The sequence below is a fragment of the Meles meles genome, chromosome 17 (genome assembly GCF_922984935.1).
Source record: "Meles meles chromosome 17, mMelMel3.1 paternal haplotype, whole genome shotgun sequence".
In the NCBI taxonomy this organism is placed as follows: Eukaryota; Metazoa; Chordata; class Mammalia; order Carnivora; family Mustelidae; genus Meles; species Meles meles.
In genome coordinates this window covers 60528848-60543912 of record NC_060082.1, presented here as the reverse complement: position 1 = coordinate 60543912, position 15065 = coordinate 60528848, and the positions used below count along the sequence as shown (strand labels likewise).

The window sequence follows — 15065 nt, the reverse complement described above, 5'->3', positions numbered from 1 at the left end:
CTCTGGGCTGGCTCACCCAACCAGAGGACACAGCGGTGTCTGCGCGTGGGGCTTTTTCTTGTTCCTTGTTTCAGAGCTGCACCGTGACAGGTGCAAACCCCAGTACTCCCGTTGGGCAGCCCGTAGGGGGATCCTGAAGACCATGCTGGGCATGGTGGGGGACACGGATGTGTAGCCCTCGGGCCTGCGCTCTTTAGGGAGCTGGAGTTCATGCACAAGAACAACCCTCGACCCGGCAGGCCGCACCGAGTGTGGAACTGGGGCCCGCGGCAGGATGCAGAGGGCTATAGGGGCGAGCAGGCTTCGTGCAGGAAGCAGACTTGGAAGGGCCCGGGGGGTGTGTACAGTTGAAAGTGGCCGCGGAAAGAGGGGCTGCCCGTTGGAGGAGCCACGGTGAGTGGCTGCAGGTGGCTTGTCCGACGTCAGCGGCCGGTGACTGTGCCCGGCAGCGCTGCCTGTACATTGCGCGCGAACTCTCGTTGCCCTTGAACGAGCCTGCAGGATCCATGCTCGTCTCCGCTTCGCAGCTAGGGAAACCGAGGCTGCAACAGCCTGCACAGCTAGCAAGTCGGGACACTACAAATGGCCCCTAAGGCTGACGTCACAATCTGGGCTTTCCCTGTTGAGGGTAGATCTGGGGCCACCGAAAGGGATCGTGGAGGGAGGAGAGTATCCCGGTGAGTCAGCAGTATGGTGTGAGGCCTTTTCCCCTAAATGGTTTCTCTTCCGTCGGAGAAGCTGTACTTTTTGCCCCAGCAAGCAGCATGTTGAGATGATGAGGTGGTCCAGGGACTGGCCCCGGTGTCTGTCTTGTCCTAGGATGCTGTATTAGGAGAGCCCCCAGGCGCCCACACAGCGAGTGCTTGGAATGATGAACGGGAAGAGTGCCTCTGGCCATGAGAAGAGCCAGAAGCCGGCTCTCATTCCTCTTTCAAAATGTGCCGAATGGGTACCGGGGAGCCGCCCTCCTCTGAGGGAGTTTTCCCACCCAGTGTACTGAAACCCTCGCCGGTGCGACTCATTTCTCCGCGGAGAGTAAGACAAAACCCAGTGCCAGGCGCTGAACTGCGGCCTGGGGTTGCGGACCCGCCTGTACCCCGCGGCCCTGGCGCCGCTGACCCTCTCACACCGCTCCTCACAGGCGTCTGGGGGCTTGCAAATGGGTAACTGCGAGGGTCACCGATTCACGGCCTCTGGTCACACACGCCAGGAATCGGCATTTTAACAAGCTGGTTGGGTAATTCTGAGGGACGCGAAGCTTTGGAGGTCCTGAAGGGTTCAGGCTCGACCCTGGCCACAACCTAACTGTCTGGGCAGGTTCTGCAGGAGGCCGTGCATGGAGCTAGCCAAAGATTGGGCCACCGGCTCTCCAGGTGGTGGACTAGGCTCCTGTCACACGCGGTGGAAGGACAGGGGCTCTTAGCATGAGTGAATCCTTTGGCTCTAGGAGCCAAGAACCACTTCAGAATAAGACTTGTGGGGAGTCTTCTGTCCAAGCTCTGAGCACATGGCAGTTTCCTGTTGATTCTGGACCAGATCATTATCATGTCGGATTTCCCTTTTAACTCCCCATCTGCCTACCTCACAGCCACTCAGATCTGAACATGGACCATCAATGCTTAGAAACCTCTTCCAGGGCTTTTAAAACCTGATAATTGCCAAGTGGATTGCAAAATTTTCATAAAATGCATTTAAAACACAAACAAAACCCAAACCTCAAAAAATCCTCAAAAAAAAGGAGCAGGTCTTTTTTCTCTTGCCTGAAGCCACAGAGATGATTTGACCATCCTGAGTTATCTGATCCCAGCCCATCTGGCTCATCTCTAAAGGGATCTTTCAGATTCAAATAGTACATTTGGAGTTATTTTAATATGAACACGACAAAAGACATTTCATAGAGGGACTGTTGGCTTTCAGTAGCAAATACTAGTGTTCAAAGAAGAGGCAAGAATCCAGTTTTGCAAGCTCTCTGCCGAATATCTACACGAAAGACCTGCTCTTTCTACCCAAGTGTGGCATTAGACCTATTTCGGCCATGGAATAAACTGGAATTGTGAGTTTAGCTTCCAGCCCTTGAAGTAAATGAGGCTGCTGTGTGCCCCCGGCAGGGATATAGGAGGACAGCTTCCTGCTGCAAGCTCCCAAGTGACTGACCCGACTCCCTGTTTTCCTGGAGAGACACTGGTTCATCTTTTCATTTAGGGATGAAATGTTTAGCTAAAGGCTTCCGCGTTCTCAGCCTGGTTGGAGTAAGCCTAAGGACTTAATGGCATAGGTCAAACTCTCAGACTCTTTGTCCACCTGACGCTGAGTCCCAGGCCTCTGGTTTGCTCCCGGGTCCTGAGCCCTGGGTCCTGGAGCGGATGACTGGCCTGGGGTTGGCCTGCGGCCCATGATAGGAAAACGGTGACGTCTGTTCAGAAGGTTTTATTATTCTGAGTCGTTTCTGCTTACATTCTAAAACCTGCACAGCAGTCTGGCCGAGTGAGCCCGTCGTGGTCCTAACTAGGCCGCGTGATGTTTTTAACTGTGAGAATTCCCGCCTTCCCCTCCAGCACCGCTGGTGTGCAGGACTTGGGCCAGCCGAGTGGGCCTGGCTCAGGGCTTCTGGTCCGCCTTGTTCTTCGTGTGACTAAATGCAGTGGCTTTGTTACTCTCCTGCCTCACGCCGCGGGCAGGGGACTTCTAGAAAAAGGCTTTTAAAATGTTCTAAAATGGTGATGCCAGTCATTGTGGCGAAATGGAGCCCCAAAGCCCCCACCCAGCCTGCCTGCAGACCTGGCTCCACAGCCCGTCTCTGGGCACAGGCCCTGTTGCCTCTTCTTGGGGGGACAGAGACTCTGGCTGGGTCTCAGGGGAGTGGTGGTGGGGCCTAGTGGCTGGGAGCAGGGTCAGTGTTCTGGGACCTGGTACCTGGCGCTCTAACCTCTGGCCAGGGAGGGTGATGCCAGCTGCTAAGGAAATCAGTCTCTCCCTGGGGAGAGTGGCGGCTGAGAGATGGGAGAGAACAGAAGGTGTCCATTCAGAGGCTGGTTTTATACCCCAGAGAGTTTGGGGTATAACGACTGGGCGATGACTCAGGGTTCAGATCTTGTTTTCTGATAGCTGCCTTCCCCGTGGGCCCTATGGATCTGTCCTCAGTGCTCGGTCTGCGGGCGAAGCGTCTCTGCAGTCGGGATAAGACTGACTTATCAGGGATTAATCAGGAGGTCCTGTGACTTCTGAGCATTCTTGGCAGTGAACTGACTTTCTAATTTGATTCAAACTTGTACTTGGATCCAGCAGCCACATGTGATTATATTCAAAATCATGGACATTATCTCATTACACCGAAGGAGCCGGCAAGAGAGTTGAACCAAGCAAAGAACCCGGCGCAGGGGAGGAGGGAAGGCAGGGCCCACTTGTGACCTGAAGCCAGGGGCAGGGCACCTTCGAAATGGCCGCTCAAGGGAGGGTCACCGGGCGGGGGTCCCGCTGAGGAGGGTGTGCCTGCTGCCCACCCCGAGTGGGACCTGGAGGTGCACGCAGCTTTGCGGGGGTCCTTCCGGAGCCCTGGGGGCCTCGCCCGCCTCACGTGGGCGCTTCCCCGAAGTCAGCTACCTGCAGGACAGATGGCGCTTGAATAGAACAGCAAATACACTGAATAAAATAAATTAGAAAGCCTCCTCCTGAACCAAGATTTTTTGGAAAGAATTCTAAATAGATGAAAACAAACAATTTGATTTCAACCAAATTGTTGTTTTTTTGTTTTTATCCTGATTTTCACCCGAATTGTCAGTCTCAAAAATAAACACTGATACATTCCCAGAAAATATTTTTCAAATAAAAACTGACTCTGTTAAAGTTTGCCCTGATTCTTTCAAAACTGTGTACAAGACACTGTCAACCAAAGTGACTTGCATATTTTTTTAAATACACTTGAACATATGCAGCTAAAATGTCATTAACTCCCTGCTGCCTGAGTGTTTCTAAAGAGTGACACGAGACCCCTGGTGCTGTGTTTCCAACATAAGGGTCTTGCGACCCTCAAGAGAAACTTCCCCGAGCAACTCAAATAGTACAGTTTTAACTTTTGTGGGTTGTTGTGGTTGTTGTTGTGGTGGTTGTTTCACGGAAGACCCCGTGTGTAATTAATACTGAAAAGCACATACGGCTTCATCGAAGCCAAACTCGCTCTTCCGTTTAACAGTTCACTTTGTCCAAGAGTGAATAATTTCAGAACGAGACTCATGGAAGAAAAATAAATCAAATTTTCTGTTGCCTCAGACACACTTGCCCCAGTTACTGCTTCCTGAGTCAGACATTACATTTTGCAATATAAATTCACAATCGAGATTTTAAAGGGAGCTAAATATTTTAATCCAATTAGACAAGTGAACAAAACACTGAATATTGCATGGAGTGTGGAGAAGTGGTTCTTGACTTTAAAAGACTGTGATTCCGTCACATTACAACCCCAAATGTCAGTGTTGTCTTTATTCTTAACGCTTTCAAACATGAGGCAGCCAGAGGCTCCTCTCTCTGCTGTTGGTGACACTGTCTGTCCTTTGGGAATTCTTAAAAATCTATTTACCATGGAAACATGGTCCTTCTAAAACACAGACACCTGCCCGCGTGCTGGGGAAGTTCGCGGGACTCGCGGGACTCCAGAGAGCTGGAAGAAGACATCATGGAACCGCACTAGGTGTGGGACCCTGGTATCGGCAGAGCTGCTGGGACGAGCGGGGCGCCCCTGCACTCTGACCGCGGCCCTGTGCTCCTGGGGCTCCCCGCCTCCCCGGGGCTGCTGGTCCCAAGTCCAACTCCAGCTGCTGTTCTACAGGAAGCCAAGGAAGCATGGGCCCTGCCTTCGTTTTGCAAGGAAGGCTTTCTTGCCTCTGCCTTTTCCTTTTTCTGACTCCTTTGGACTCCTCCCCCTTTGGGAGCCCAGAAGCAGGGAGTCAGGCCTGTGGTCCCCATGGTCTAGGGAACCCAGGGCTTTGACCTCTGCCTGCACAGACCTGTGGTGGTCAGAGGCCCAGCTGGGCAACCCGAGGGGAGAATGGACAGATAGGTGTGCCAGTGACCTCGCCATGAACTCAGCTTGCTTTGCACCTGCCAACAGCTGGATGCCCAAGAAGGTCAGCAAGCGTGTGGGCCACTTTGCTGGGCACAAGGCAAGACTGCTGACCTGGAGGCAGCCCGCCGTGTGCCCTGTGTCTTCTGAAATGTTGTGGTTCCCCCCCACCCCATCGGCCCCCTCCGGCCATGATCCACAAAGTTCTGCAGAGGACTAGTGAGGGCACCTTCCTCCCAGCAGACTGGTGACCACCTGGAGTCCACGTGGCCTGGGTGTGCCAGCCGTCCGTCCACAGCTGACTCTTGCTCGGCGCCACGAAAGTCACACTCCGTGGCTTATGTGCTCTCCCTGAGCACGTCAGAAGAGCACGAGAGAACTGGGACTTCAAGGTCACACTGCCACGGCTCAGATCTCAGCTCTGTACCACTCCCGGGAAGTGGTTTAGCTTTCCTATCACTCAGGTCCTGGTCAAAACCAAAACCAAAAAACAAACAAAAGCCCTTAAAAAGAGAACCAGCTTCCCCTTAAGAGGGAGCCCCTGCATGCCTGACTCCAGCAGGGGTGACCGTGAAGCCGACCTGGTCAGAGGCACAAAGAGGCCTCTGGAAAAGTCATTCATAGGCCTTCCTGTACCAGTAGGACAAAGAAGGCCCAGAGATGCAGTGGACGTAACTGGGAAGTGACTGGCAGGGACGTGGACTTCTTGAGAAGGTGGTGTTCAGTCCCTGGGCCACAGGCCGCATGCACAGGTGGGTGTCCATCGGCTTCTCTCCCGGTGGGGCCTGAAGCTCTGAACCCCCAAGCGGCAGCTACTGGCGGCCTCCCTGGAGCTCTGTTCACTGGGGACAAGCTGAGAACGCCCCACCTCAAGGTGGGGCGGGTGAGGCGCTTCTGGTTAAAAATAGATGCTTTCTTGCCAGAGGCACAAGGAACGGGGCCATTTTTCGACCCGGCCAACAGAAGCAGAAAATGTACAAATGGGTGAGGCGGGTGGGGTGTTGCACGTGGGGAGACAAGCGAGAGGCTGCATGGAGGTTGCGGATGGAAACTCCGGTCAGGCTGAGGCTGAGCCAGCGCAGTCTGTGAGCAGGGGCGAGGCGGGGCGGGCATTCCCTAGAGTGGGGTGTGTGGGGCAGGGGGCCCCGGGGAGCCTGGAAACAGCCGCAGAAAAGGCTCCGCTGGACCCCACAGCATGGTTGCCTGGGGAACAATTCAGGTCACCCAGAGACTCATTTTTTAAACTCTGAATTTCAAGTCAAACTTCAGAAATAAACACAAAAGTTAGGGTTTGCGGAGAGAAGGCTCTATTAGGTTTTACAACGAGAACATAGAAAATGGGGTCGCAGCAGCGGGTGTGTAGATGGGGGACATTTCTGTCATCTGTGGACAGCATTTCAGAGGAGCAGCTGCCGGAGTGCCGTGCTGGCCCTCCCCTCTCCTGGAGGGCAGCCACAGACCACGGCAGAAGTGGCCACACCACCCAGGCAGGCCGCAGCAAGGGGCCGTGGAGACAGGTTGGAAGGCAGAGGATAGGGAGGTGGTGGCCAAGGGCTCCAGCCCCAGTTCAAACCAGCTCACGTCCCACAGGCACATGCGTCCTCACCCTCCACACCCACCCCCCCGCCAGACCGTGGTCACTGGTGTGGACGATGGACCCAACTTCCTGGAAATAAGCATGACTAAGTAGCCCTAAGAAGTGATGGCAGATGAGTGGATTTGGGCAGTCGCTAAAGGTCCTCTGTCTCTGCACGTGCTGCGGGATGGGGGGAGCACTCAGGACTGTTCCCTACCAAAGCTCCAGCAAATGGAGGGCAACCGTGGGTGCTGCATTTGTAGACCAGTGATGTGAGCACAGGTGACTTATTTACTCAGATGTTTACGGGATGGGGTGGGCGGTGCAGGCACCGGGGATCCCAGACCCGAGAATGGTAATATTGGGGCTCTAATACCAAACTCAGGACGGGTTTTGCATCAAAACCAAGTAAAATACCAAACCAGCGAAGAGATAGTGACAGGCAGTTTGCTCCAGTAGCGAGATTGCGGCTGGCTCCTGTCGGTTTGCTCACACCTGGGACCTCACGTCTGTGCTGCTCCCAAGGGATCCCACAGGTGCCGGAGGTCGCAGGTTCCAGAGGGCCACCAGAGGCCGCCGGGGGACCAGTCGGGTGATGATCAGTTACAAATGGGCCTGGAGCCCACGGGCACTATGAACTCACTGCAGTGAGAGATGCCAGTTTCCTTGAGCTCGGTTTAAAAGAATTCCTGCAACATTTTCTTTCTAGTGCAGGTCTTTACCATTATTCTGTACAGACGTTGGGGGGGGGTGTGTCTTCTACCCAAAGTTCGGTTACATTTTTCTTTTGCAATATGCCTGTCATGGTTTATGCTTATCCTTGTGCTCAGAGAGACACAGCCCCCACCTGTGTTCCAAGCGGGACAGCTGCACACGTGACATTCTAATGACACTTCCACTTACAGACTGGCACACTGGAGACACATGATGAGCGTCACACGCACCGAGGCCCACCTGAGGTAGAAACAGTCCCTTTCTGCATCTTTCAAAAGAGGCAACAGACTGATTTTCCTATTTCTCTTGCGTGAACTCTGATCTGTCACTCACTGTCCTGTCTTGGAAGTCCTCAATCGTGGCTGGAATTGGGTTCTCACAGAAGCCTCCCTCCCCTGCCGACTCCAGCTCAGGAAATCTGCGTTGGGGAGGGCAGAGAGAGGCCCACGTGTCTTTCCGGAAGGTGGTTGCCAGCCAGTCAGACCAGACTGCCCACCTTCCTTAGGACCTCCTGCTCCTTGGGGTCAATGTCTTATGCATCTTCGCACGTGGTACGGGCTAGGTCCCCAGGAGTTGCCCTGTTTTGTAGAATGGAACTGTCTGCAGTGGTTTCTGGCACCACTTCCAGCTGTGGGTTAAGCTAATCTGAGCAGCCCTGTGGGCCAGACCCATCAACGCTGTGCTCAAACTCCACTAATCTGTGATTCCCTCAACCCATGTTTTCATGAGCTGGTTTTGAAACCTTTATTCCTGTTTAAAGCCAAGAGGCCAGATACACCAAATTCTCTCTTCCAGCATGTGGGCAGTGGTTTCTATGTGGAAAAAAAAAAAAAAAATGCCCTTATATATAATAGTGTCTGCCGCTAAAAACTTGGGAAGTTCTCATTCGTTTTGATTTCACTAGGAGCGTCTCAGGGACACTTGCCTGCATCCTGTTTTTGTTCTAGCTTCCCCAGCTGTAATGTCTGAGCAGTTTTCAGTAAAGAGGTCCTGGCCTGGATCGGGGTCTCCTTCCCTGGACAGGGAGGTGGTGACTCTCCAGCAACACCCTGTCATCGGCCCGCCCTTCCTCGAGAGACGGACACATGTCTGTGGTACGGGTCATTTTCAGAGTTAAAGCCTTAAAGTCATTCACCTCATGTTCCATGGTCAAGTGGGAGTGCAAGCTTTTCCTCTGTCTGGTTACAAACAGTCCCTGCATTTTTAGCAAAAGAGTGATTTTTCTCCGTAAACGTAGAAAGGGCACCTCAGCCAGTGGGAAGACAAATCACAGGGAAGAACAAGATCTATTTAAACTCACTTTTTATTATCATTTTTTCCAGTTACCCAGCATGCGACAATCTGATTGCTGACCTGGACGAAACAGAGTGAAATAAATGGTTTACAAAGAGATATTTACATTCATCTGATTTGTTCGTGAGATGCCACAGTGCGCCATGACCTTCCGGAACAGCAGCCAGCGCCTGGGACGGCAGCGAGCTGCTCGCGCGGCGCCCTGTCCGCTGCTCGGCGGCACCTGCGTACGGGCGGCCTGTGGCTCAGCTCTGGCACCAGATGATGAGCCCTCCTGCTATGTCTCCAGAAATGGCTTGAAGTGATGATGTTTTTAGATCTGCTCATTTGTATGCTGTTACACACGACTTTCAATAAATGAACTTTTTAAAGACCTGAATTGTAATGTTTCCTTTTTACCTTGTAGTGATGAACGAAACACACCAAAAAGGCACATATTTTAACTAGGCCAGAGGGTATTAAGGACCAGACTTTCTTCCTGTCATTCACGTTTCCTTCCCTCTTCGTGAGCTAGAGAGCATCCTTGAACTTCTGATGCTTTTAATCAACATCTCGTAAGACTCCATTACTTATCATCCTGCTACTCTGGGCACAGTCGGGAGACACCAGGAAGCACTGTTTATCCTGTCCACTCTGTTCACAAGGAAAACAGACAAGAAAGCGTCTTTGGCTTGGTGGTGTCGGGTTTCTTCTCGAATGTGCAGTATTTGAGAGGAGCCTACGAATGTACTTCGTGGAATTACAAAGTTGACTTTGAGGTCTATCAGATAGCTGTACATGGATCGTTATTTTAGTTTAAGAGAGTATTTCTACTACACAGTTAAGCCCTCAGATGCTTGAAAGTAATAAAAACTGGGCACTGCAAGTTGTGTTGTATTTGAGGAGGACAAGGAAGTGCTAAAGGCAAGGCTGCCAGCAGGCGGGAGGAGGCCCTGACCTCAGGCCCTTCTCCTGGCTAGCGCTCCCGAATCCTCACCCTCACTGGCCCTCCCGTGGCCTCTTGGGGTAGACACGGGGATTAGGCTTCGGAGGCGATGGGATGAGACATACGCAAAGACCTTTCAAAAGTCTCTCAAGCATGTAAAAGGTTCAAGCCTGAAAGAGTAGAACTTCTACTATATGGACTCCGTTTTTTATTTAATCCAATGTGCTAGACATCAAGGTTGTCACCTAAGATATGTTAACTGTCCCTAATTCTGTTTGAGGACTACAGTAAATAAATTACAATATTCTACAAATAGCACCCTTAAAGAATTGTAGAGGTCACTTTATTTTAGCCTCCTGATCTGTCCATCCCAGTGGTTTTGAGAGAAGAGCACACAGAAGAACACCCTCAGATCTGCCTGTGCGACACACACATGCCTGACTCTGGTCCCAAAGCCATTCCTCCACTCAGCTTACTCACAGGAGCAAAGCCAAGTTTGTACAATAGTAGGTTTATGAGGTAAAATCAGAAAAAGGCCCCAACCAAAATGAGTCTAGATAAATCAGACTGGAGTACAATCACCCTACCCATTTCTCACCCACGACTAAGTCTGTTAACTTGCCAACGCACATTCTAAGGAAGGAAGTACGCAGAGCAACACGTGTAAGGTTATCAGGAAGACATCACTGAGGAGCGAAACTCCTGAAGAGTTCGGGGCCCAAACCATCTGGTGTGAAGCTTGTTAGGTCCCTAACACGCCTCCAGGGAGCCCTCTTCATCCCTGACTTCACAGGAGATGCACCTGAGGCCCATAACTGCGGGGTCAGCACCTTCCCTTCAGAAGTGGCCCCTCGTCCAAGTCTGCACAACTGCACTACTGCCATTTTACTCACATAAATAACAAAGCAGTCCTGTGTGTGTGGGGGGCTACAAGAGACGGACGTTATTCTCCTCTCACATTTTATATAGGGTAGGTTAATACCAGCTGGAGCTATTAAAAATCTTTTTCCAGAAAAGCATATTTTCTGAGACTACAGAACCACGTCCAACAACAATAAACAGAGAAGTAGCAGATTGACATAGTGCTTTATTTAAGCCGTCTGTACGAAGGAAAATAATGTGCATCCCTATCATATACGTGTAAAAATACTAAGGATGTACAGTGTACAAAAACAGTTTCTTGTAGTTATTTCACATCCTTGTGGGTCATATACTTAAGGAAATGAACAGTTTTAGTATGACCGACAGTAATAGTAATACAGTTTTTCTTGGGTTCATAGTTGCGTCTGCTTAAAATCCTTAACCAGATGACTAGATCTTGCGCGGATCTAATGAAAGAACTAGCAAGGTCAAGAAATGTCACAAACTATAAAGCTACAGGGAGGTAATTCAATTACCAATTTAGAGGTTTTTCTTTTTATTTCAATAAATACTTTACATTTCATGCTTGCCTGTAATGCACTACCAGGAGCAAGATAAGGAAACTCTACTGTAGACAGTACGAACAGTAGCAGCAAAGTGTGTACGTTGAGGTGTAATACAGAGACCCTGCAGTTAGTAAGGAAGGCCCTTACTTTTGTCCTCTAGGAGAAGCAAGGGGCCCCTGCAAGAACAGTCAGCTTTAAGAAGCCGGAAATCAGGTACGGGAAATGGAAAACAATACTGGAATAATGCTATGTCATTAGTGTGGAAAGCAAAGCTGTGAGCAACCTGCCAAAAAATCCAAGCAGAAATGGCCAATTTCCTCCCAGATGGCTGCATTAAGACAAGAGGGCAGACTTCACGGAAGTTAGTGCGGGATGGAGTCCGCTATGTCTGACCCGTGTTCTGATGGTGCAATGCTGGGTTCTGGGCCTCCCCTTCTGCCAGCAGCCCCCACCGTGGCCACGGGCAGCCCCAAGGGCAGGTGCGGAAACCTTCCTCTACAGGCACGCACGCGCGCACGCACGCACATCTGTTATCCTGTCATTCCTCCGCGCCAGCTGATGGATACCTGGGAGCGAGAGCGAGGGGGGCTGGGCGTGGAAGCCAAGGCAAGGCCCTGCTGGCCCTGGCGCATCTCAAGGTCCAGTGCAAGTGAGCCCTGCAGGCGGGCTGGAGATGGAGAGCCAGCCATGAGGGGTGGCTGGCCCAGGGCACTGTCAGCGCGGTCATTCATCTTCAGGAAGTGTCCTTGGCCTAGGTCACGGGAAATCACCTTAAGGTTTGTGGGGGGAAGCTACTGAAGTGCTTAGTATATAGGGTCGCCCTCCTCTGCCAGAGGAATGGCCGCTCCGCACGAACATCAACCAGCCTCAGCCACCTTCTCTGCCTCTACCTGTTCCTTTTGGATAAAATGGATGCGAGACAACTTATAGGACATACCTTCTAGTCTATTTTCTGGTCAAAGTGAAACATTCAACAGAATTCCAAGGGTGGAGAAAAAGTGAAGCGACATGTGTAAGAATGAACGAACTACCATTTCCTGTAACTTCCTACTCAATGCTAAGGATGAATTTCACTCAGATAGGAATATGAAAAATTAGGATAAAACCTATGTCTGAATATGTCTTAGCTGCCTTAGGAAAATGCCCTTTGACCCCCGTCAGTCCCAGTGGCCTGCCCACCGCCAGCAGTGGTGTCTCATCTACAGATCCACACTTCCAGCGCCACGAGGCTAAGACATCTGCGTATGAGTATGATTCATCCCACTTAGAAAGTCACTTGCTCTTCCACACAATGCATCTGAGTCGTCATACCAGGTCATGCCGCAGTGTTCCACGGGGAGCTGTCAGAACATGTGACTACAGACATCTCCACAATCGCTCCATGGGGCCGGCCGGCCTCCTGCGGCCTCAGCAAGGACCCCCAGCCCCTGGACTTCATAGGCTGCTTTGGAAAATGTCAGCTCCTAGCACCAAAGGGTTTAATCTGAAGATCATCATTAATGGAGGAGAAAGATGAGGTTTGCATACACGTCCCCTTTCAGTGAGAAATGTTGGAATTTGGGGACATGAATATATACAGAAAAAGAAAAGTTGGAGGTGTTCTTTTTGTGTGTGTTGTTTTGTTTTCTCCCTGATGGCTTAATTCAGTGATAAATGTACCATGATTGGAATAAACACACCAGGTTCTTACCCCTTACTGCCTACTTGGTGAATACTCGAGATGTGTGCATTTTGCCAAGTATGGTGCATTTGTCACGGTCATGCCATGCCGGTCGCGGTTCCTTCATGGCGAGACGTCGCCGGGTTGTCAGAGCACTTCCGTCCTCAAACGGTCAACAGCAACATCCTTCCGTCTCCTTAACCCCTCGGCACGGAGAGCTGGGGAATTTCTCCTTTTGAGCACCAAGGGGTTCAGGGCCAGCATCTCTTCTCCCAAAGTCCCATTCTAACCAATATGTACGATTTCAGAGCCTCATCAAATTTTGTTACAAAGGAGAAAAAGTGCATGATTCTCATTGGCGTGTACATTCCTTGCACATGGGTCAAAAGAAACTGCAGTGAGTCTAGTTCATGTAAGTTGGAGCTGCATTTGCTAACATGACACACAATTGTCTTCACTAAGAAATAAATACTACTGCGATATAAACAAAATCATAAAAGGACATTCAAAGTTTTAACATCCGAGAAAAAGCTAATTCACGTAGAACTGAAAGTCAAAACTTAAAAACAAATAAGGCAAACACCTGTTTACCTTGGTGTACAAATTTTGGTGAAAAGCAGGATCATTATACCTGTCTACATTCTTCAGCCATCAGAGGTGATAAATATCAAGAAGGGGAAAAGGTTTCCAAGCACAGGGGGACAAAATGCTCTCTGGTGCAAATCGTGTCATCGAGCCTGTAAGCGACCTTGCCTCTGCTGTGCATACGCCTCCTTCCCTGGAAGAGCAGTGTCCATCTTGCCAACGACCACCCGTGAAATCTGGACATCCGGGTGAACAGCGGGCTTCCTCTGCAGCGTCCAACAGGGACTACGTGTGCATCTAGCACTCTATCTCAACGGCCGTTCGCTCCTTCTCTCAGATGCTTCCCTAGGGATTCCGGCCAGGTCTGAGTGCGTGATCCCCACCGTATGCACCGATTTCTTAACCCCTTCCTACAGTTCTGCATATGCACATCACCACCCTGCCACAATTGCTTGTTCTGAATTATAAACTAAATCTTCTTAGTCTAATTAGTTTTCGATGTATCTTCTAGAAAGTTAAAAAATGTACCTAGAATCAGTGTATCTCATTTAGCCTTCACTGTTAGGGATAAACAAAAACTAAAAGATCGAAAGATGACAACTGGTGCACAAATGAACAATGGTGGGCTCATGACTTCCAAAGATTGTAAAATTACCTCTTAAAGTTGCTAGAATAGTAAGACAGTAGCAGCAGCAGCATGAGACCGTAGACGGAGATACAATTTCATGCAAAAACAAACAAGTGTGTTTGCGTTCATGTGTGTTCTTGTGGGGGTGAGAGTGGGCTGGGGTGTCTGGAAGCGCTCCTGCTTTGTAAGAGCTACGACTGGTGTGATGTCCGGGAATCATCTTGAGAAGGAAATCTGGGATGACAGTGAAGGAGCAGGACGGGGACCTTACTCGCGGCCACTGGCAGAATAGGAGAACTGAGGGAAGTGCGGCCGCCGCTCGTTGTCAACGCAGTCCATGCCGTCCTCGTCATCTGCAGGCACAAAGCGGCCACTTAACGTCATGGTTACTGTCTGCAACTGTATCTCTAGTCTATGCAGTTCTAACGTCTAGCACAGGGAAGGTCAACCACGGACAATGAGCACAAGAGGACACTTGTGCCCATCAACACAACACAAAGTAACGACACTAACTCCCCAAACACTCCCTTTCCCACGCATGATCTACAAAGTAACACCCTCATGTCGTCTCCTTCAAGCCGTGAACATCTTAAGACCCAACATACTGTGAAAATATAGTATTCAAGAAAACCAGATTTTTTTTTTTTAAATAAGAAGAAGCGAATGATCTTCAGTAGGCTTCAATTTCACGAAACTACACCTGTCAAAACTGCAGTGGGCAGTCGGGCCTAAGGCACCAGAAGTGTCTGGCTAGAATCCAGTACCAGCGTCTTCAAATGCATGCATTTTTTCTTCTTGGTGCTTTAGATATGACTGCGAAATAAAGCTTCATATGAGTCCTTGATGTGACATTGTTTACGTTATTTACTCTCCATCTTGTATCCACCTTTGGTCACCATTACCAGTTTCCCCAAGATGCACCTTTGAACCAGAGTGAAGAGAGGAAGACAAAGAAGAGGGCCAGATACCAGCAGCTAATACTACCTCCACAGGAAACCAGCAGCAAGCCGACATGAAGGCATGGAAGCAAGCTGCTTTCACTCGGGCTGCCCCCTTTCACCTTCCCTGCCTTTCTGTATTCGAAAGATCTCAAATGATCCCCCAAGCCCTTCTCCTAACGTTCTAAAGTCTGCACGGCGAGTAAGCTCTTCCTTCTATGTGATCACACATTCGATCACCCTGGTCACACCATCCCCTGTGC

At 50.5% G+C, this 15065-nt stretch overlaps 2 protein-coding genes across 10 annotated transcripts in view; one reads left to right on the top strand and one right to left on the bottom strand.

The window, feature by feature from the left end:
* SDCCAG8 (SHH signaling and ciliogenesis regulator SDCCAG8) overlaps positions 1-11095 on the top strand; it is a 230453-nt gene extending 219358 nt beyond the window's left edge. For all 4 annotated transcript variants that reach the window (XM_045982261.1, XM_045982263.1, XM_045982265.1 and 1 more), the window contains one exon: positions 8669-11095. In XM_045982261.1, the coding sequence (XP_045838217.1) occupies positions 8669-8698 (30 nt within the window). In that variant the 3' untranslated portion in view covers positions 8699-11095. The remainder of the gene's footprint in view (positions 1-8668) is intronic.
* AKT3 (AKT serine/threonine kinase 3) overlaps positions 10622-15065 on the bottom strand; it is a 302525-nt gene continuing 298081 nt past the window's right edge. For all 6 annotated transcript variants that reach the window (XM_045982270.1, XM_045982267.1, XM_045982269.1 and 3 more), the window contains one exon: positions 10622-14217. In XM_045982270.1, coding sequence (XP_045838226.1) covers positions 14132-14217 — 86 coding nt within the window. In that variant the 3' untranslated portion in view covers positions 10622-14131. The remainder of the gene's footprint in view (positions 14218-15065) is intronic.